Source organism: Cynara cardunculus, assembly GCF_001531365.2.
Source record: "Cynara cardunculus var. scolymus isolate 2C chromosome LG 8, CcrdV1, whole genome shotgun sequence".
NCBI classification, from domain to species: Eukaryota; Viridiplantae; Streptophyta; class Magnoliopsida; order Asterales; family Asteraceae; genus Cynara; species Cynara cardunculus.
This window is the reverse complement of record NC_037535.1, coordinates 25,128,542-25,153,030: the sequence shown is the minus strand read 5'-3', so window position 1 is coordinate 25,153,030 and position 24,489 is coordinate 25,128,542. Positions and strand designations below refer to the sequence as shown.

The following is a 24,489-nucleotide window of genomic DNA, read 5'->3' as shown; positions in this document are numbered from 1 at the left end:
AATCCCGTGTTATAAAACTTCATGGAAGATTATCATTTTATAAAAAGTCTGTTAAAAATTACCATTTTATATAAAGTTTGGTAGAAATTGTCCATCTACAAAAATATCTGTTAGAAATTATAATTTCTATATAAGATTTAGAGTAATGCGACATAAGGTTAAGAATATCGTATAATGCTTGTGCGACATACTCAATAAACAGTGACACACCGCACAACACGTGTGCAACATGTGGTGGTGAGGATATCGCACAATGCCTCATGCGACATTCTGGTATGTCGCACAACACTGGGTGCGACATTCTGGTATGTCGCACAACACTGGGTGCGACATTCTGGTATGTCGCACAACACTGGNTCGCACAACACTGGGTGCGACATTCTGGTATGTCGCACAACACTGGGTGCGACATTCTGGTATGTCGCACAACACTGGGTGCGACATTCTGGTATATCGCACAACACTACGAGCGACATTCTGGTATATCGCACAACACTACGAGCGACATCCTGGTATACCGGACAAAGCATGTGCGATATATTCTTGATTCAAACATCGCACATTGTTTCTTTGGTCCCTATGGTTTGTCGGAAATAACACTTTCATCCATACAATTTCGAAATTATCAGACGACCATCATGGTTTGCGAAAACATCCGAATTTGAATCTTCCCTCTAAGGGGTAATATTAAATTTTTTTGTAAAACGAGGGGCATCTGTATTATTTTATCGAATTTCTTTGTCTTCAACGACAAAGGACAAAAAAATCGATTAAATGCATCTCGTTTAACGGAATTCTTTTACTGGATCTCAACAAGAGGGACCGAATCCATATGTCGTTACATACCACAATGACCAACTTGTAATTTTAAAACCGTAAAGACGAAAAATGTTAATTCTGACAAACCAGATTAGCCAAATTTATAGTAGGTTAATCTATAAAGTCCAGGGACTAGTTTTGCAATTCCTTCAAAGTTATGTTGTAGTAGGTACAAAAAATATATATTAAATTAATCCATTTTCAATCTGTCAGGCGGCTTAGCTTTCGCAGCGTGTCGCCTTGCCTCGATGGCTTCGCTTCAAACCAACCAACAAATCCCTCTTCTTCTTCTTTTTCTTCTCACCCTCCCGATTCCCCCCATCCGCCATTTTTACCCCTCTTTTGTTCTTCTATGGCTTCTCGATTTGCATTTCAATCCACCAATTTCTCTTCATACTACTTGTAAGATCTCTTTCCTACAAGCCCTTCCTATCTGTTAATTGCATTTCATGCGATTTTTCTGTGATTTTTACTCTGTATGCTTAGAATTTGATGATTAACATGATTTCATAGCGATTTGTGTTTGTGTGAAGTTTTTGATTTCTGGAGTTTGTTTAATTGCTACATTGAATAGTTAATCTTTAGTGATTATCGTTTTTAGGGCTGTTAGGAGAATCGAACTGATTGTAGTTAATTGTATTGGATGTTTGCCGGTGCATTCGCTGAGTGCATATTGATCTGAAGAATTTGCATGCTGTTGAGAATTTGAGATAGCGTTGGATAGGAATGTTTATCTGTTCATAAGGGAATTACTATCTCAAATTTGACTGTGAATGTTGAGTGTAGCTTTTTAGCTTCCCAAGAGTAAAGAAGATTTGTAAGTTTCAGTTTCTTACTTCTTGCTTGAAGATTCCCAAATCAAAAAGAAAAAAACCTCTTAACTCTAAACCGACCACCCAAAAGAAAAGCATATTGTGTGGTATGCATTGTGAGATCCCAAAGTTCGGGTTTGCAAAAATCAGTGTTAATGGTTGCCTGTCTAATTTTGAAAGGGTAAGCCAATGTAGACTTATATGACTAAGAAGCCTCTGTGGATTTAGGGATTTTGCCATTTGTACGTGGAGAAGAATTCAACAAGAAGAAAAAAGTTTATGCAGAAATAGAATTTTTTTCATTATTCCCAAAGTTACCTCCTTTTGTTTCAAGTGAATCAATGGACATAAGCATCATGAAGAAATTGTTAAGAACAATGAACAGATAAACATTCCTATCCAAGTCTATCTCAAATACTCAATAGTATGCAAATTGTTTAGATCAATATGTACTCGGCGAATGCACTGGCAAGCTCCAATAAGATTAACTACAATCAGTTTGATTCTCAGGACAAACCTAAAAACGATAATCACGAAACATTAACTATTCAATGTATCAATTAAATAAACTCTAGAAATCAAGAACTTCACACAAATGGATATGAAGCTGCTCATAATTGAGTTGGACAACAGACTGCAATAGCAGCAGGTCTTACTTGGGGAGTTATTGAGTTAATAAATATTCTGTTAGATGATATTTGGAGAGGCTTTAATGTGGTTCAAGTAACACTATTTATTGTTTGAAAGATATATATGAAAAAGAATCAGTGACTTGACAGTCTTTCCCTTTGTAAGGGGGAAGTAAATAAATTTGAAAAAAATACCAATTGTAAGTTTTTTCTGGAAGGGTGTCCCAGGATATGCCTGGACTAATCCCGACAAATTGTGACTGCAAGAAATCAGCCCTGATAAGCTCAGTGACCACAATTGTTGTGTACGCCTGGACTCGAACCCTTATTTGATTGGAGAAGTTCATTAAATTATATCTTTGTGTCAGGGAATGTGCGGGATCAGAAGAAAGTGCAAAGTCTGTAGCTCATTCATCTTATGGATCAAAGTTTAGCATGAAAGGGCCAGAGAATTATGGCTCTTCAACTAACAACCTTTTGCATGGGTTCCTGTTCAGACATTGCATATCCTCATCCCAAAGTCGGTCTTCATTAAGATCATTGTCATCCATTGCTTCTTCTGGCAGAGATAAGATCATTGCTGAAGATAAGTATTCGGTGGGTATAGCACACAGAGACGAATCAGAATTTAACCGTGTAAATTGTCTTGTATGGGTATTGCATGAATCTGCCAGGAGTTTTTCCGTTGCAATTCAGACTCTGCAATTGGCTAGGAGTGGTCCTGAGCTTTCAAATGCGTGGATTGGAGTGGATGTGAATTTGTGGCATAAACGCATCGCGTATCAGGTATACCATACAAACCAAAAAAGGTTTCAGATCGAACCGTAATCAAACCTGGTGTGTTATTTGATCACTTTTGTATGGTCTATGGCATGCTTTTTTTTTCTCTCGCTTTCTCGAGGAAGTATAGTGTGCGTTTGGTAGCTTGACATAATAGAACATGACAGAAAAGAACAACTATTCAGCGTTTGGTAAGAGTGTAAAAACATAACCAGATAGAACAGTTAATATAAAATGAACAATTTACCCATAATGAGTTGTTTATATATTTTGATTAATTATGTAATTTACTAAATTATAATAAAATAAATATTTCATATAACGAAATCTATCATTAGAAAGTTTTCGTCAAAACGATTAAAATGACACCAAAATAAAAAGTTTATGTAGTTTCCAAATTTTATTTTATACCTTTTCTAAATTTCTTTTTATAAATATTTAATAAATTACATAAATTTATCAAAATATGGAAACCATATAAAAATAATATTTTGAGGACAATAAAGTAAAGTTTAAAGAGCATTAAATATAATAAATAAAATTTAATAATGAATAAAATGTAAAGAAGGCATATTTGATGTTTTAGAAGATAATTTAGTTTTATTTTGAGGTTATATTGGTAAAACATAAGTCTGTTCCAAGTTGTTCTATGTGGTGGGGGTGGAACACGCCTGTTCTACTTTGTTCCACTCCGTTCCTGTCTGTTCCACATTAAAGTCCCGCCAAACGTGAAAAGTGATCCCTGTTCCGTTCCATCCTGTCCGGTATACCAAACGCACCCTTAGAGTTTGAAGTTGAACAATACAATTATGCTCCTTATATGGCTCAAGAGAATCATTACATGCTCTCGAATATAACTCACTGTTGTAATACAGGTGGCAGTATATGCTTTATTGAGAGCTACAATTGAAGTGGAATTGTTTCTTTCTCAAAAGCGTTGCAACAGTCCTGTAAGTGAAATGTAAGTACGATTTGGAGGAAGTGGTTGGCTAAAATGAATCCTTAGACATGGTTTAGCTTTCAATATTGTTACAATTAGATCGAGGAAGCTATGTGAACCAGGCAGAGAAGTCCACTCTCTTTCTCGTTTTCAATGAAAATGGACAGAAATAGCCATTTTCCACGGATCACTTCATCTCCTAATCATCTCTCTCCCACTTTCACCCAAAAGTCACTACCTTTGCAAGTTCCTGGGCTGCAACTTGTGGAGGGACCAAAAATAAAAAAAGAACAAGTTTGAGGTGGCTTGTCTTGAAAAGTGGGGCCATATTACAAACCCTCTACAAGTGGCTTGTCTTGAGCATAGGAAGGATGCACCAAGCTCTTCTAGTGGCCAGTGTAGCACCTCCACAAGTTTGTTTTATGAAAATGGAGACCTGAGGAGTGGCACCTCCGCAAGTTTGAAACTTGAGTTTTTCACCCCCTCACACGTTATATGCCCCTCCGCAAGCACTTGAATTTTCTTAGAAAAATTCCCCTGCTGCAAGCACTTGAGTTTCTTTTTTTTAAAATGCCCCCTTCGCAAGTTGTGTCTTGGGCACTTGCGAAGTTGTTGATTTTCTTGAAAAAGTGGGAGAGGAATGACTAAGAGGTGAATTTGGTCGATCAAAATGGCTACTTTTGTTAATTTCCCAGTTGCATATCATTCTTTCTTCTTTTTGGGGTGGGGAAGGGTGGTATGTGCTTCTTCTTGCACATAAATTGCTCCCAATTCTCCATGCAACTCATGGAACAAAGAAAACGACAAGGGTTGTGGCATAGTGGCTGAGGCTCTGTGGATGTGGTGGAATATCACATCTTCCCAGGGTTCGATTCCAAGCGTACACAACTATTGTGGCCACCGAGTTTATTATGGCTGATTTCTTGTATTCACAACTTGCCGGAAGTAGTCCAAGCATAGCCTAGGACACCCTAAAAAATTTCATGGAACAAAGAAATCAGTAGTACAGGGTAAAACTATATCTCGTTTATTACCATCAATAACCATGTGGTTTAACGTTCTACGTATGCATCTACCTCAGTTTGTCTGCAAAGACATCGTTTCTTGGCGAGTTTGTTGAGAGTCAGTTGAATGCCAAGCACCCCAAATTGGTACAGTGGTTTAGAACTGTGGAGCTTCCACGTATAGCAGGATCATTTATCTCACTATTCAAAAAGTGGTCGGTGGAATATGCTGGAAGGTATGCAAATAAATTCAGCATTCTGAATAGTTAAATCATCATGTACTCTTGCCTGTGATGATCAAATTGCACTTAAATTTAGCTTCTTGTATTGGAACATTTTTCTTAATGATGATACATAATACTACCTCCGTCGAAATCAATGTTCACATTTCTATTTTAGTTTGTCCCAAAATAAGCGTTCACTTTAAAAAATTAAGGGTGCATTTGGTGTACAAACTGGATAGGACAGCTGTTCAGCGTTTGGTAAAATAGAACCAGACATAATAGAACAGATAAAATGAAAAATTTACCACTAATAAGTTGTTTATATATTTTGATTAATTTAGGTAATTTATTAAGTTATAATAAAATAAGATTTTTATAACACAATATATAATCAGAAAGTTTCCGTCAAGATGATTAAAGTTGCACCAAAATAAAGAGTGTATGTAGTTTCCAAGTTTTATTTTATACCTTTTCTATATTATTTTATTATTATTAATATCTAATAAATTACATAAATTAATCAATATGGAACAATATAAATATTATATTTTGAGGACAATAAAGTGAAATCTTAAAGAGCATAAAATACAATAAATAAAATTTAAAGAATGAATAAAATGTAAAGAGGAAGGCGTATTTGATGTTTTAGAAGAGAATTAAGTTTTATTTGGAGGTTATATTGGCAAAATATAGGTCTGTTCTAACTTGTTCCATGGGGTGGGTGTGGAACACTTTGTTCCACTCTGTTCCTGTCTATATCACGTAAAAGTCATGCCAAACGTGGAACAATGATTCATGTCCTATCCTGTCCAGTGTACCAAACGCACCCGAAATGTCTACTTCTCAATTCTACCACTAGTTATGGGTAAAAGTGCCATTTAGTTAAGGGTAGAAGTGCCATTTAGTTAATTAAAAAGTGTAATAATTACCCATTTGTAAAGCTATTTTCATTGTGGAAATTTATATTGGCGGGACGGACCTAGGCGGTGTTCATGTGGTATCACGGGTCACTGCTTCGTACCTGGTGTAAAAAGTTATAGGGTCGTAAAAAGTACCACCGTATTAATTTGTTGTGTGCTACCATATATATTTTGAAACTATAATAAGGACACAAGTTTCCCTTGGTAGAGTTGGTTTGCAAGACTTCTCTTCCACCTTAGACCTGAGTTTGAATCCCTTTAGTGTCATTTTATTAGTTTTTAGCTTTTAATTTCAGATTTATTATGTTTTAAAAAAATTGCAATAAAAGACTTGAACACAAGAAAAGCAATGAACTAACCAACAAACCAATGATGATTTGTGAAAAATATCTCTATATTTGTTTCTTATAGTCAAATGGTGCCACCACTTGAAAAAATTTCTAGCTCTGTCTCGGTATTTGGGATGGAGTATATGTTAAGATAGGAGACAACTGACACAAATTTCTTCAGTGGTGTTGCAGGAGTCATTCTGGCTATAAGTTGTTGCGCTGCAGTGAGAAAGTTGGGATCGAGCCGTATTGCTTGTGCTTTATTCACTGAGTCCATTGACAATGTCTTGGTGGAGCTTATGGACTTATCATGCAGTCTTGTAACGGCAGATAAGTTGCATCACTTGGCAATGGAGGCAGGATTTGAAGATGATTTTTTGTTCCATTTTGGTAAAAAAGTTTTGCCAAATAAGAACATTGAAGATGTGGAATTTTGGATCGGGCTGGTACAGAAAAAACTTTTGTTAGCATTTCACAGAGAAGGTGTAATAACAGGCAAACTGACATTCAATGATAAGGTCAGTTGCATTACACACTGTTCTTTCTTGCCATTTTGCTAAGGGAAATTAAACCAAACACATGTGGTAGTGGCTTAATGATATAGAAACTGACTTATTCAGTAAGCTTCTAAGGGGGAGCTTTATGCAGAAAGGAAAGTTTTTCCAAACCCGTCCTCCCCAATTAAAAAGCACGCGCCTTCCATCTATGAAAAAACCATTGCAAACAAAAATCTTCCCAATATATAGACAGATTAATCCATACAGATAACTTTTATCCATACAGGACTTAATAGAAAACCAACCAAACAGCCCCTAACAACCCTTTCATCCCAAACTAGTTGGGCTAGGCCAAAATGAAACAAAAAGAAACTATCATGTGGTGAAACTCGAAAAGTAAAAGTGGTTTATCTTTTTGGGATGAATGAAGTGCTTTTTATCTTGAATTGTCTAAAAAAATGCAACATCTTTGTTTTCAGTAAGTTTCAATATAAATTTGTTTATTGTCCTTTAGATCTACGGATTTTCTTAATATTGTCTTGTTAAGAGGCATTTTAGATATTCCAATAGCTAATAACTCTTTTTAAACATAAATAGGTGAAATGCCATGGTTCCATGACATGAAACTTGACATTGTAGAACTTCTTTCATCATTTTTTTAAGATCCCACATTGGTTGTTGGGGGGGGGGGGATGAAAGTTGCCTTATAAGGAACTGGACACCTCCTCTATTAGACATGTTTTAAAACCGTGTGTCCAAGTGTGACCTGGGATGTTACAGATGGTATTGGAGCCGGGAACTGCACTAGTGTGCCAACAACGACGTTGGGCTCTCAACGGGGGTGGATAGTAAGATCCCACATTGGTTGGGGAAGGAGACGATTATAAGGAACCGAACACTTCGTCTATCAGACGCGCTTTAAAACCGTGAGTCCAGGTGTGGACAAAGCGGACAATATCTAGTACGGTTGGTTTGGGATGTAAAAAATTCTAGTCAGATTTTAGTGCTCTTTGCATCAAACTCTACTAAGAATGCGTTACCGATGTCTTGTAATGATTCTAAATTTATAATTGAATAGTCTATGTCCACATTATCTTTCGTGTACTCGTATCATAAGGAGATTATTGATACAATGTTTGTATGAAGCCTTTGTTTTTTTTGTATGATAGTTGGCAGACATTATTTGTCTAATACCATATTCTCGTACAGATTGGAGAGACTACTTTGGCTACTCTTGGGATTTTTGCATTTCTTGGAAGAGAGACCAGATTATTCTTATCAGAAATGAACATAAAGGATCTTGACGAGCAAATCAAGGACTTCCTCAGGTAGATTGATCAATTGGTCTGACACAAACATTGAAACTTGAAAGTTGAAACAATTAAACGGATTTTGATGGTTTTGAAGTTTCCAAATTGCAGTTACCTAGAGTGTGGTAGCCTGTACATTTGTCCTGAATTTAACTCCCTACCCGAGTATCAGCTCTTCATCGAGGTTAGTTAGATGATTTATTTCCCATCTAACCCTGTAACAACTCGTCCCACATGGATAGAAAATGGGATTTGTGAGTTTCTTATAAGCCTCAAATTGTAAGCTACCAATAACTTCCACCATAGTTTTAAATTGGATTCGAAGTTATCGGCCAACCTGTTTTTTTGGGCTTTGGGGTGTTACATAACCCGTATGTTGAATCAAGCCAATATATCTGTACTGTCATTTCAGGTTGTTATAGATGAAATTGGATGGCTCGACTTCTATGCGCCACTTAGATGCAAATTCCATCATGATGGAAGAAGATCAAGGCAACAAGCCATCCAAGCGGAGAAGGAAATCATTCTTTATAACGTTCTTACCGTTTGTTATGATGTTTTCTCCGGATATGCTCATTATAGCAATTCTTCACAACAACCCATGGAATCAAATTTGCTTTCATTTCTGCTTCGAAGGTAGTATAGGATTACTTTGTGAGGGTTGGGTTCGAGTGAGAATGAAAAAGTTATGGTGAGAACGGTAACAAGGGATCTATCCTTGGATCAATCATGATTGAAGAGAACCACTAGATCAACAATAATGCGATACGCTAAATCAATTCCCTTCTAGAGGGCCATTCATGGGTTGTTTTGGGATGAAAGTAATTGAAGCTGGTCCTTGGTTTTTATGCACGTGTGCATACAAGTAATTGAAGCTGTTTTTTTTGTTTTTATGCACATGTGTATACGGACAAATTGTTTACAAATTACTTGTATGCACATGTAAATACCATTCAGATGAACGGTCACTGTCCAGATTACTTGAAGAGAACCATTAGATCAATTCCCTTTTAAAGCGCAATTTATTGGTTGTTTTGGGATTAAAAGTGATCATGGGTCCAAATCCCGTCTTACACTCGTCACCTTAACTCCTATTCTCACACGATCAATCGTCTACTTGGTGAATCTATCATAAACTTGATTTGCATCTACTAAGTTACATCTGCTTTCATATTTGTAGTCAGACCCTATTATCTTACTGTCTTGAGGAGTATTGGGCTGCTTATGATAAACCTGGGTAAGCTTTTCATATTCTTTAAATTAAATGGTCTCATACCTCGAAGATGAGGGTTTATACATGTTTAATTTCCCCTTGGCAGCAAATTAATGAAATTTTCGGAAAGAGTTCCCTCTGACTCAACACCTTCTGTTCAAAGTAATAAAGGGACAACAAACTCATCTATATTATTGGAAGCTCAGCAAAAGCCCGTTGATCTGATAAAAAGGCGAAGCAGTCAAGATGGATCTACAATTAGGAAGGTATAAGCTCTTTTCCTAAGGCGTCTTTATGGATCTTGACTAGCTTAAGGTGATGTGGTCCCATTTGAGAAAAGTTCAAGGGCTAACCTTGTAACAAAAGGTTGGCCGTTTACTAAATGTTTACCGGGTAAGTGCTTACCATGTATCATTTACCTTTCGGGTGAACGTGACAAGGACCTAAAATCTTACCCGGTAAGAGGCATAGCAAGGACCAAGAATCTTACACGTAAGTGAGAAAAAGGACTCTTACTCGGTAAGCGCTTACCAGGTAAAAACGGCCCAATAAGGTAAATGATGGTGGTGATCTTGCTGGTAAGCGCTTACCCGGTAAGCATTTGGTAAATGGCCCCCTTGGGGTTATCTTGCTAAATGACCTCTTGACAAGCGACACTCTCAAACCTGTGAGAAGGTCATGGATTTAAAAGAACATGTCGGAGAATGTCATTTTACCAAAGGACCCCTTACTTCTTTGTGAATAAGGTCAAGGGTTTGGGTCAATGAAACATATTCTTTGGAAATTTTGTAAAAAAGATCATGTAGACAGTTTTCTTACCAACTTAACAAAACCAAGGTATAGTGGTGCAAGTAGAGGTCACCCTTAAAAAAATCCTATTATTGTCTAGTTTTGAACTCTATTTTCAGGGGTAGATCAGTAATCTTGTATATGCTGTTTTGTTGTTGCACCCATTTCTTGTACTTTTAATCTGGTCTTTTCAACCATGCCCGCAACTCTATTTTGTCAGGCTGCAGAGAGGGGAGGTGGAGCTGAAACAAAGCCATTGTTAGAGCGCTTAGTGAGGGCATCCACCCTGAAGTTAGTCACTGCTAGTAATGTAAGCCTCCCAAAACTTTCTTTTACGTATAATATATATATATATAGAGAGAGAGAGAGAGAGAGAGAGAGAGATTCATGGAATACCAAAAAAATGAAAAGCCGAGGAACATCCTGTTAACCATTCATCTTGATGGTATGCACGTGTGCATAGAAGTAATTGAAGTTGTTTCTTGGTTTTACATGCACATTGCTTGCAAATTACTTGTGCATACCGTCCGGTGAAGTTACCATGGTGTTCGTCAGTTTTTTCTTTTTTTTGCGGTTTTCCCTTGAACTTGACCATATATATATATATATATATATATATATATATCAAAACTCACAGACACTTCCCACCAGAAGGTGAGGCTTGAACCCTTGACCTCTAAGGAGGTCGGGGTCTACAGTAACTCGAATACAGCTGGCCATTGACCCTTTAGTAAAACTCTATTAGTTTGGTTGGTTTTTGTTAATATTTAATTGCTACATTTGACATGAACCAATGTAGAACTTATGGATGGGCACTCGGTTACTCTTCATAGACGTAACAGATGCTTTCGGACTCTTCGTAAAGCAATTGTGTGGCAACAAGATTACAAGTAGAGAAAGAGGGAAGATCAAACGAACACTCAATGATATCGCTACTCTGATTCCAATTACAATCCTAATGTTAATTCCCGTAAGTTTCTAAATACAACCTATTGATCAAGTTCTAGATTCTCGTTTATTGTTGGATTTCACCATTGCTTGCTTTTGAACTCCACAAAAATCCATGTATTTTTATCGAGTTTCTGGAATTGTGTGTCGGTGAGCAGGTATCGGCTGTAGGGCATGCAGCAATGCTTGCAGCAATCAAGAAGTATATCCCATCATTGGTACAACCTTTTGTCCTCTCCTGCTATCTAATCGCTTTCGGTTTTCACACTTTTACAGATTTACCTAATCACATCACTTACAGTTTTATGGATTCACACACTCCACTGACTCATGGTTAAAACGAAGATGTAAAACCCTCCTAAGTTTTATTTCGAGTCTTCAAACCTTGTCTCCAGTACTTTTGAACAATTCTCGTACCCTTCACTTATAAGCTAAATATATGATTACAAACTCTTTGCATAATACTAATTAATATATATATATATATATATATATATATGATTTTTCTTCTCCTAGTACGAATGTAAATTTTAAATATTATTATAAATAAAAAAGAAACATGTATAGAGGGTTGGGTTCCGGCTGAGAATGGAAATATTATAGTGAGAAGGGTAAGAAGGGATCTCCACCCTTGGATCAATCCTAATTGAAAAGATCCACTAGATCAATTCTAATGAGATACACTGAATCAATTCTCTTCTAAAGCGCAATTCATGGGTTGTTTTTGGGATTAAAAGTGATCATGGGTCCAAATCCCATCTTACACTTTTCACCTTAATTCTTATTCTCACACGATTCTTCGTGTATATATATATATATATATATAATCATAGAGTCAAGTTCATACAAAAACAATAACCAAATAAGAGGATAAGAAAATAGTCGAATCACATGTGATTTTGCACTAAAATCACGTTTACTAATCACCTGGATTGGTTTTATGCTATCTAATTGCTTCCTTTCTTTCTTGATGATTTTGTGGCCCCCACAAATACATCGAACAGATTCCTTCTCCATATTCGTCTCAACGGCTGAACCTGGTGAAACAATTGGAGAGAACAAAGAAGATGGAAATCGAATCATGGGCCATAGAAGATCCAGGTGTAACTAAAGAATCTAGTAGAGAAAATGAAGAAGATAAAAGCTTTACAATCACAATGCCATAATCATCGCAGAAGATGCCCCTGTTCATGGTTGTTTTTGTTGGGGGCAGTTTGTATATAAGGTAGATCTTGATGTATAATTAGATGTTACATAAAGATTTTGTCGAATTTCTTGCAGATGTAATTTAAAGAGCTCATAGTTGCAAATCTTGGGGGCGAGGGAGGAGGGGCGGGTTGCACAAAATGTTGCATACTGGGGTTGCCGGTTACAAACCCTTTATTAGCTTGTTTAATTCCTTAAGTTGATACATTGTAGAAAGGTGAAGTTGTCTTCTTTTTGAAATTGGAAAAGATGACTATTATCAATCATTAGAAGATATTTTGTAAGATTGATTGCTTTTTTTTTTTTTTAAGTATATAATATTTATATACAGTAAATGTGACAAATAAATTCACACATCCTTCTCATTTATAGTGAGGTTTGAACCTCTCACCTCTTAGAAGGCCAAAGATTACGATACCGCTAGATCAAATGCCGGTTGTAAGGTCATTGCTATTTACAAGTTTTGTCAATATTTACTTAGGGTTGTGAAAAAGGTCTGTTTATATTCTAGGTATATAATTTAAAAATGAGATTTTAATTAAATTTATGACCTTCTGATAAGTATGAAACAAGGTGAAACAAACCTCCATCTTATAAAATGCTATACAATTGTTTTGTCTTGTTATCTTTGGATAATAAGCGCACCCTAAATGGCTTATTGGAGGGAGGTTTAAAAGAGAATAATAACCAAATAAGAGAACATGAAAACGGCCTAATCATGTGTAAAATCATATGTGATTTTACACTCGCGGTCTTACGGCATAGGTGTGCGGACGCCGTGGCCCACAACCTCAGGTTGCTGCTGAAGCCGCGTATCAAATGTATCTTGACGTTTTCTTAATTACGCTAAGAAAATAAACGATATTTTTAATTTGGGTCCTTGAACTTGCATCGTTTATAAATCTTGTCATAATATATCACATGATTTATTTAAATGGCATTTAAGTCTTATCATTTTCATTATTCTTTATCCCTCTTATAAACCATAAATCAATACCGAACAAATTTTAAACAAGAATTTGAAAAAGAATCAAACTTTCTAGTGTTCCATAAAACATTATGGATTATATATAGAGAGAGAATTGGAATCACGTAAGACCAATATGTTTTTGTGACACCTGTGAGACCATTTTTTTATGCTTGAAACTTCACATCAAAACGTTGTGAAGGTAATAAAAAGCCGAACCTTCATAGCGACTTTTTTTTACCTTCACAGGGTTTTGCTGTAAAGTTTCAAGTACAAAAGAGTGGTTTCACGAAAATATGTTGGTCTCACGTGAACTCGATTATATATATATATATATATAGAGAGAGAGAGAGAGAGAGAGAGAGAGAGAGGAGATCAAATGTAAACCACCTATATTTGTATAAACCGTGCAAACCACCTTCATTCATCGATTTCATTGTTTAATCATATGAAATTGTTTCATATAATACTTTTGATGAAGTTGTTTCAAATAGTACTTTTGATTAAGTTGTTTCCAATAAAACTTATAAAATTTTAATGAAATTGTTTCATATAATACTCATGAAACTTTAATTAAACTTTTTCATGTATTTCACTAACATTAATACAATGAAGATGATGATATTCATTATTAACATCCTTTACAAATAAAATGATTAATCAACATTTCATAATTACAAAAAAAAATGAACAAAATAAAAAATTATGATTGATTGAATGAGGTTTGTACAGTTTATACAAATAACATGGTTTGCAAAATAAACAACTCTCTCTTTCTCTCTTTCTCTCTCTCTCTCTATATATATATATATATATAATATTTTATTTTATTAGGAAAGGGTATTATTGTACATTTTCGTACAAATATTCCCAAACGTCTATCATTCGTTTTACTATCAAATTTGTAATTTTTATTTTAAAAACTTACTGGAAAAATGGTAATAAGTTTGAGTGGTCACATGTCAATCACGTGCGTCGGTCAGTACACGTGGGCCCACCAATTATTTATCCACAATTAAAAAAACCAAACAAATATGCCCAATAATTGCACTGGGCCCACCACTACACATCCATAAATAATGCACTTCTTCTACCAACCAACGCCAATCATCTTTCAAATTAGAGTAAATTACGTTTTTAGTCCCTGTAGTTTATTGAAAGTTGCTATTTTTGTCCATACACTTTTGAAAATCACGATTTTCATCCTTATAGTTTAGCATTTATCGTTGTTTCATCCTTATGGTTTATAATTTATTGTTGTTTTTGTCATTATACTTAAAGGTAGGAGCAGGGTTCTAAATAGCATGAGTCGTTGCGTGGTGGCAGTGAGACCAAGTTTCAAGCCTTGGAAGCCGTGGCAGGGTTACAACGTTTTTCAAGACGTGATTTATGACGGCAAATCTCTGTATCAGATATAATATTATATATATAAATACTAGTTTTCTACTATTGCTCAATAAATCAATGATAATAAACAATTTAAATTAAGTTATATATAAAAACTAACAAATAAGACATTAAAAAGAAGGTAAAATCAAATACCCTGTTATAATAATCTCGCATTACGTCATAGTGTGAGATATAAACTTTGAGCCACAGTACAACATGATGATTGTTACAGTGAGCCTTTTAAAAGTGGGTAGAAGTTAATCACACGACGAAAATCACAAATTTTAACAAACTATAGAGACAGAAAAATGTGACCACAAGGGTGATGACTAATTGGTTTGAGCTTAGGCTCAAAAGGTCAAAAGTACATGAAGGTCACAAGTTCAAATCGAATGAGGAATAAAAATCTTCTTGTGGGCATAGAGGTTCAAATGTGGTGACTTTGAACTACCCGCAAAGCAGGTGGTCGTCTTGAGATTAGTCGGTTTGCATTGTGAGTTAGATATCCAGGTTAATTATATATATATATAATTAACTTTTGAAATTAACACATAAAACATGCAAAAAGAAACAAATTCCATTAATTTTTCATAAATAAAAATAACACAAAAAAAAGAAAGAAAAACAAATAAATTGCTTTTCCTCCTTTTATTACATACACTCACAAGCTGGTCGGAGTCATGACAACACGTTAATAGTCGCCGGAAAGGGGGGCATGTTCATGGCTCATGAACACATTGGGGTAAATGATTCCGGCTAACCCACCCCCGATGAGAGGTCCGACCCAGTAGATCCAGTGGCCGGAAAAGTCACCGCTGGCAACTGCGGGTCCGAAAGATCGAGCTGGGTTCATTGATCCACCGGAGAAGGGTCCGGCAGCCAGAATATTGGCTCCAACAATGAACCCGATGGCCATGGGGGCAATGGTGCCCAAAGCCCCCTTTTTGGGGTCACATGCGGTGGCGTAAACTGTGTACACCAACGCAAATGTGATTATGATCTCCATCACAACTCCTTGGATCGCTCCGACGCCTGCAGCAACTCCATGAATTGGCACCGCCTGAGGAAAAAAAAAAAAGTAAGGGTCTGTTTGATAGTAGCTTAATTAATAAGCTTAATGAGATTTACAACTTATCCAATCAGACGGTCAACTATACAAAATTGTTTGGTAGTGTTTTATTGATATAGAAAGTAACTTATTCAGTAAGCTTCTATAGGAAACTTTATGCAGAAATCCAAATTTTTTTCAAACATTTTCTTCCCAATTAATGGAAAACCAACATCTAAAATATACGGTTGGTAGGGTTAAGTTCACATGAGACAACATTTTTACACTTGAAATTTAACAGAAATATATTATGAAGGTAAGAAAAATCCGAACCTTCAAGGCAAAAATATTGTTTCTTTCACAATGTTTTACTGTGAAATTTCAAATGTAAAAAGGTGATATCATGAAAACAGAATAGACTGAGATCCCAAGTGTGTGTGTATGTATATATATATATATATATATATGGTGTTTACCAGTCCTCCGGTGACGAAGCTGAGAAGGAAGCAAGCGACAACGGAGCCAAGAAGTTGGGCAATCCAGTAAAAGATACCAGTTAGGACGGTGATCTGACCACCAACAGCCAATCCGAAGGTGACAGCTGGATTGACGTGGCCACCGGAGATGTTGGCGGCGATAGAGACGGCTACGAAGAGTGCAAAGCCATGGCAAACAGCCACAGCCACCAGACCCGGTGGATCTAGGGCGGCGTCCGCCGTCAACTTGGCTGCACAAATGAAAACAAAGTTACATACCTAATTAATTAACCACGTGAAATTTGCATGGGAATTATATGTATATGTATTACCGTAAGCTATGGCGGAGCCGACGCCGGCGAAGACAAAGAGAAGGGTGGAGATGAACTCAGCAATGTAGGATTTGATGGAGCCGAAGCTGAAGGAGTCATCGAAACGACCAAATGCAATTCCTGGCATATTTTTCTAATTTATATTTATTATTTATTATTTATTATTGAAGGGGGAGAGCGAGTTGTATAAGAGATGAGAGTGGGAAGTGGCTCTTTACAATTGACCCTAAACCCCCCTTATATAATCATAATTTTAGAATACATATATATATATATATATATTATTATATAGGCGAAGATCATGTGAGAAGGATATTTGAACTTTTGATCATTTTTAATCTCATGTGCACCCATGAATTATATTTTTGAAGGGATTTGGTCTATTGTATCTCGGTGCAACTCATTAGTATTTACATTCAATTAGGATTGATCCAGCGTGTGGAAGATCTCTTCTTAAGTTTCTCACCATAACTTTTCTTCTCACGGAACTCAAATATATTTATGGGTTTATATTTCATATAATTATGCACATTATAACCAAATGATCTTTGTCTTAGCAGTATGCGAGTCTTTGGTCTCCTAATAGAAGGTTAAGAGTTCAAACCTCACTAAAAAAAGAAAGGTGTGTGAGTTTATTTGTTCTATTTTTCATATATAAATATTATATATTTAAAAAAAATCCACAATATACCTGTAAATCCAATATCTTGCATGGCCAGTTATTTAAAATTATCCTATTAACTAATAATTAAGTATTATTTATTAAATATATAAAAGTGGGAAATAGAGAATTATGAAGATAGAAAGGAATATGATGACGTGGAAGTGGATGCAAAAATGTGGGGGTGGAATCCTGGCTGTCAATAACATGCTTCTTAATGGAACTCTCTAGACTTCATTTCTAAGAGACTTCATTTCTAATATGTATAAAAATATGCTTTATTTGATAGTCTTTGAAAAATATGCCTACTTTTAAATCTTTTTTGATATCTTTATTTTGATGTTATATATATATATATATATATATATATATATGGGCTGGTTCAAATATTAACCCAAACTATTGTGCAAACTATGCTAACTGATCTTGATCGTTCATTTTCTCATCAAACGGTTCTTATTAAATGAGACTACAAAAATAATCATTTAATTAATGTATTAAATGAGATGTCTATGAACAACTGTTCAAAGGGTAATTTTGTAAAAAATCGCATCACATCATGAACCTATATTATTCAGACGATTTCGTAACCTCCAATCAACTACGAAACTGTCAATCTATACGATYAATAGTGTATATCATTAGCGAAAAATCTGGTTCATAATATTCATCAAAACGATGGATGATTTTGGCGAAATGTATACAAGTTTGGATTTGTGAACCTAATGAACATCACACACACGCAACACTTCACAAATACATACAAGTTTGGATTTGCGAACCTAATAAACATCAGCAATATGACATAAAACAGTAACGAATCCCAACGACTACGTCTGTGTTATTTGTGCTGATTTGATATATGTTAATATATGTGTGTCTGTGCACAAATGTCTTAATGCATCCTAGTATGAAAAATGTAATCGCTATGTGTGTGATCAAGTAATATAGCACAATGAACATAATGAACAGCCCTTATATAAGCATGATATGATTTGTACTATATGACATAAAACAGTAACTAAACTAAAATTATTATTACACAAAGTAGATAATTAAAAAGAGCAACAAGGATGTGAATTTACTGAAATTGAAAACTTAGTGAAGAATGTATATTGTTTGTCATCCCGAAGTCAAATCTTTAATGAACATAATGAACARCCCCTATGTAGTTAGTCTTCAAAACTAAAACTATTATTACACAAAGCAGATAATTAAAAAGAGCAACAAGGATGTGGATTTACTGAAATTCAAAACTTAGTGAAGAATGTATATTGTTTGTCATCCCGAACTCAAATCTTTAATGTAGGCATGTTCACATTAGCGTGTTCATAGCTATCATATGATCATATTGGGACACTTATTGATCATTTTCTTCACTTTCGGAATTCGAATTCCGAATGTATTCGTAGACGCTTTTAGCTGTTTCATTCTCATTGTCGTCGATCCGTTTTACTCTATGATTATCCATACTAGTGTTTGACACCATGCGTTGCATGGTGACAATAATCCTTTTTAAAATACTGAAGTTAGCTAAATGAATCCACCTTATCATTATTGGTTGTTCTTTTAATATATATATATATATATATATATATATATTAATAAGTCTTATATATCAATGTTATATTATATCAAACGTTGTAATCAGTTCAAAATCATTAAAAAATATGTGAAAATATTGATTATAATCATATAAGGTGTATTATGAGAATTGTTTAGTCATAATACATATCAAATTGTCTTTTACATATATTCTCATAAAATATTTATATTCACCAAGCAAACATTGTGTTGTTACATACTTTCAAGATTTCATCATCGAACCGTTATTGTAATGAAAATCTAAAAGTGTTGTCAAGAACAAACTCTCATTTTTATTGAGAAAACTTAAGAAAATTATAGAAGAGAAAAATAAAAAAAATTCTAAAATCCCAACAAAAATAAAAAGGAGCGCATACCTGAATTAGTCTTGTACATAATAATTATTAAAAAAAAAAAAAAGTTTCAACAATTGATATGTTGAAAACATTATAATGTAAAATAAGAATGAGAAAATAAAAGATGATATGAAAAATGGTTTTTCATTAAACTTGGTTTCTCAAGATTCCATGAGGAATGGTTATTGTTAATCAAACTCTAAAACAATTGCTAAAAACATACTGTTGGTTCAGTTGGAAAAAAAACTTAAAAAAAATGTAGAAGACATTAGTTAAAAAAGATCTAAAATCCTAACAAAATTAAGAAGAATTGCATACTCGGATTAATCGTCTCGAAATAAACCTGAAAAAAATAATATAACTATTAAAAAAGGGCATGTTGAAGTTTGGTGATGATACATGAAAAATTGTAACAAAAAAAAAACTTTAAAATCTCAATAAAAGTCAAAAGGAATGCATACACACATTAGTTTTCTCAAAGTATACTTGAAAAATGATAACCATTACAAAAACATATTGAAATTTGTTGATGCTACATCATGGTTTGTAGTATTTTCAAGATTCTATCATCAGACGATTAATCGAACCATTGTTGACATGAAAACTCTAAAAGTGTTGTCAAGAACAAACTCTACGTTTCAAAATTCTTCAAGAAAAATCATAGAAGAGAAAAGTAAAAAAAAAACAAAATTCTAAAATCCCAACAAACATAAAAAGGAACGCATACCTGAATTAGTCTTCTCGAAATAAACTTGAAAATAGATTTGTTGAAAAATAACAATTTATGAAATGAAAAACAAATCAGGTGATGGAGATGGAGAAAAATGAAATGAAAAACAAATCAAGTGATGGAGATGGAGTAAAAGAGATTGTATGATGAACAATTCATGAAGAATAGTTATGAAAAATGAAAAGATTGTGTTAAATGTAAACGTAAATGAATAATCAATGTTTATAAAAATTAAAATGTGAAATTGAAAAAAAAAAGATTAAAGGAGGATGGATGAGAAAAAAGATAAATAACTTTCTACCCTTTAGGAGAACCCAAGTCATCAACCTTGGTTTCTCTTTTAATATATACTAGTTGTGTACCCGCGCAATGCGGCGGGAGCCATGAATTTTAACGATTTTGAAGTTCCACTTGTTTTATAAGATAAGATTTAATGATGATATAGGTTACACTTGGTCTTTACATATTAATACAATTTGAATAAATAAGAGTTATGGTTCCAATTACAGACTATCGATGRAAAAAATTGTATRACAGTTTAAAATCCAATATATTTAAAATYCAACATATTTAAACGACTCCACAAATGTATTCGATTTACACCAAGAGCAAAGAACCAAGAAACTTGAGTTTTAAGATAAACACTCAAAACCAATAAAGAAAACTACAAATTTGACAGATCATAAGCCATGAAAAGACAAAAAAAGATGGGTTTTAGAATGAAATTTCAACTGTTTACCCTCTTTTTTGTCAGAAACTCAGATTAAGGTTGAATTAATACATGTATATATATATATATATATATATATATATTTCAAAAAAAAACCAAGAACATATTAATTCAAAACATATTATACAGTACAATTTGGACGGCTTAACCCCAAAATATATATATATATGTGTGTGTGTGTGTGTGTGTGTGTGTGTGTGTGTGTGTGTGTGTGTAAGTATGATGTGTTTGATAAGTGTTAAATTTCATGAAATGTGTGTTTTTACAAGCTTGATATGTTTGATATCTACTTGATGTACTTTTTTTATTAACTTGGATATCCAACCTGCTATGCGAGCTAAATAATCCCAGACGACCACCCGTTTCACAGGTAGCCAACTAGCCTGGAGTGAGCACATTTAAACTTCCATGACCACAAAATGATTTTTATTTCTCCTTGGATTCAAACACGGGACCTTCAAGCGCTTTTGACCTTTGGAGCCCATGTGGTTTACTCGATGTGCTTTAAATATGAAGAAAATGTATATGAGCTCGATGTGAATGATAAACGTTTAATAACTGCTCGATTGACTTTAAATTTGAACGGTAATGATGACTCATCCACTTGCACAATAGTAATTGAGGAACATAAATGCCCAAGTTTACAAGGACCCATTAAACATATTTTGTATTTAATAATAAATGTATTTTGAAAAATATGGATATTTTTCAAATAATATCAAAATATTGAACACATTTTTCAAATATAAGACTACATTAAGCATAAAAATTCAACTTTCCTATATATATATATATATATATATATATATATGTGTGTGTGTTCTTTTTTGTGCATGTATGGGTCCTTTTAATTTGTTCTTTTATGTTAAATTTGAGTAGTAAACCATATGAATTCAAAAATGTAAGCTTTAATAAGTTGTATTTGTATATTATTAATTTTTTGTAATTATTAATTTTAAGTAATATGCATTAATAAACAGTAATTCATGCATAAAAAATAATTTTTTTAAAGTTTTTATCAAATAATTTATAATATAGTATAGATATATATGCGTATCTGTCCTTTTAATTTGGTTGTTTATGATGAAATTTGAGTAGTAAACTACAAATTAGGTCCTTTTGGTTTGTCGAAAATAACACTTTTTTGTTCAAACAGTTTGGAAAATTAGACAATGGTCATCATGGTTTACAAGAATGTCTGAATGTAGTCCCTTACTGTATCGATTTATTTTCTCTTTTATCCAATCAAAATCGATTTTATGATTTTCGTCCCTGTGGTTTTTGATTGGTTAAAACATAAAAAAAAAATCAATAAAGTAACGAAAATATAAACCACGATGGCAATCTTTGTTGTTAAACACAAACCACGATGTATGACAATCTTGTTAAATACAAACCATAGTGGCAGTCTTGTAATTTTTGAAACGATGTGGACAAAAAGTGTTAATGTTTGACAAACCACAAGGACCAAATTTGTAGTTTACTCTAATAACTATTAAAGTTAACAATACCGATGTTTAAGTAAATAACATATTTATCCTGTAAAATATGAACACATTTTTCTCTCTCTCTCTATATATATATATAAAGAGAGAGAGAGAGAGTTGAGTTCACGTAAGACCAGTTTCTTTTCATGAAACCAGTTTCTTTTCATGAAACCAGTTTCTTTTCATGAGATCATTTTTTTACACTTGAAATTTCACAGCAAAATGTTTTGAAGGTAAAAAAAAGCCAAAATTTCACAGCAAAAACACTGCAAATGTTACTTTCACAATATTTTGTTATGAAGTTTCAAGTGTAAAAAACTGGTCTCACAAAAACAGGTCGATCTCAGGTAATCCCATGTGTCTCTTTATATATAGCATTTACATATTTAAAAATAATTAAAAGAAAAAAAAAAGGTTAATTTTATTTTAGATGGAAATGGGGTCCTTTGGTGTTGATAAATGATCATAATGAAAATCCATTAAAAGAGGAAAACATAATGATCAAGTTGGGCCACAAACTTCACCGACCATGGTTTTTTAATTCACTATTTGGCACATTTTGTCCATTACCAAATTCCATACAAATGATAAAAGGGCATTATGGTCATTTGTAGGATTAGTCGGTGCATATAAGTTGATCTCAAAACCTACGATTACCAAAAAAAGGAGGGAGGTCACTGACGTAAACGCAACAAAAAAACCCACACGAGACGTCCTACAAAGCGAAAGGGTGAGCGGAAATACATCTAACCGACTATAACTAACAGGAAGAAGCAGTTGGGTTACAACACCACGACACCCGAGATCGGATGAAAGTTTTAGCACGATGAGACAGTCAATGAAAAGAGGCAGACTGGATCAAACAACAAGTCTCCAACGTCACTACGAGCTGTTGAACACGAGTTTATTTCGAGAGCTCCGGATTAAGTACTGGGGGATCCAAACAATGGTTGTTTACGACTTACGTTCTGAGAACGAAGCAATATGAAACTCAGTCAAAGCCAGAACATCTGAATGAAAAATTCACATTTTTTTTATTTTGAATATTATAATATTAATTATATCAGTAAAATATTTAATATATCTAATAAAATGTTATTTGTTTTTTTTAAACGTTTAATTTCAAATGTTTTTATTGGTAAAAAGTAAAATAAAAATATTTCTTTCTTTTAAGTAATCACTTTTATGACGTTCATTGGATTCGAAGAATTTTCTTTTTTTTCATTGGATTCGAAGAATTTTATTTTTTTTCTTTTATTTTAAGAAATCTGTTAGAAGGAAAAAGTTCCAAAAATCTTATAAATCTCAATTTTCTTAATTTTACGGAAGGCAAATTGCATGAAAAAATAACGTACTTTAATTTGATTCCTATTTTGGGTAACGTATTTTCAAAATGTTCATTTTGGTACTTAAGATATAAAATTTTAAATATTTAAGTATCCGGATAACTGGTTGAAACATTAACCGGTTACAATGATAATATGGCGAGTAATGTGATATCTAGTTAATGATAAATATTTTATCCAAGAAATCAAGAGAGAGAGTGTGTGAAAGTTTGTATAAACATGAAAAGGACCCTTCAAAATTAAATGAAGGAAGATAAATATAAATGTTTTAATATTATTAAATATTTTCTTAAAAATTTAATTTTTACTTCTCGACTTTAAAAAAGTTGTGAAAAAACTGTGATGGATATTATGATAATGCCGACCATCTTATGCATAATCATTCATGTATGTATGTATGTATGTATGTATGCATGCATGTATGTATGTATGTGTAGGGAGAGACGAATGATCGTGTGAAAATAGAAGTTTAGGTGAGAAGTATAAGAAGAGATATGAACAATTGATCACTTTTAATCTCGCCTCTTCCTATGAATTGTGCTTCTCATGATCATCGATCCATATATATATATATAGAGGAGTGATCAAGTGCAAATCACCCATACTTGTGCAAATAATGCAAACCACCATTATCCGTTGATTTCATTGTTTAATCTTACAAAAAAAAATTCATGAAATGGTTTAATCTTATGGAATTGTTCCATATAATATATTTTTTTGATGAAGTTGTTTCATATATGATTATGAAATTGTTTCATATAATACTTATTAAATTTTAATGAAACTGTATCATATATTTCTCTAAAATTAATATAATTAAGAATATAATATCCATGATTAACACCCTCTACAATAAAAATAATTAATTAATCTCTCATAATTACAAAAAAAAATGAACAAAATGAAAAATTATGATTGGTTGAATGAGGTTTGTACGGTTTGTACAAATAACGTAGTTAATAG

General features: G+C 33.7%; 2 protein-coding genes across 3 annotated transcripts; one reads left to right on the top strand and one right to left on the bottom strand.

Moving 5' to 3' along the window:
* Positions 1–1,120: 1,120 nt before the first annotated feature.
* LOC112517445 lies at positions 1,121–12,684 on the top strand. Of its 2 annotated transcripts, none has more exons than XR_003069679.1 (14): positions 1,121–1,221; positions 2,629–3,046; positions 3,916–4,001; positions 5,062–5,220; positions 6,639–6,975; positions 8,164–8,282; positions 8,376–8,448; positions 8,677–8,900; positions 9,445–9,501; positions 9,584–9,743; positions 10,487–10,576; positions 11,100–11,236; positions 11,373–11,432; positions 12,219–12,684. XR_003069679.1 is itself a non-coding variant. In XM_025124879.1 (14 exons), the coding sequence occupies exons 1-14, from the start codon at positions 1,172–1,174 to the stop codon at positions 12,378–12,380; spliced, it is 2,166 nt and encodes a 721-aa protein (XP_024980647.1). In that variant the 5' UTR covers positions 1,121–1,171; the 3' UTR covers positions 12,381–12,684. The 2 variants fall into 2 exon arrangements, 1 of the variants encoding a protein (XP_024980647.1); XM_025124879.1 differs by having other exon boundaries at positions 11,066–11,236.
* Positions 12,685–15,368: 2,684 nt separating this feature from the next.
* Positions 15,369–16,835, bottom strand: LOC112516482 (aquaporin TIP2-1). Its single transcript, XM_025123546.1, has 3 exons — positions 16,633–16,835; positions 16,301–16,551; positions 15,369–15,836 (listed from the first exon to the last, which is right to left on the bottom strand). The coding sequence occupies exons 1-3, from the start codon at positions 16,757–16,759 to the stop codon at positions 15,468–15,470; spliced, it is 747 nt and encodes a 248-aa protein (XP_024979314.1). The 5' UTR covers positions 16,760–16,835; the 3' UTR covers positions 15,369–15,467.
* Positions 16,836–24,489: the final 7,654 nt, after the last annotated feature.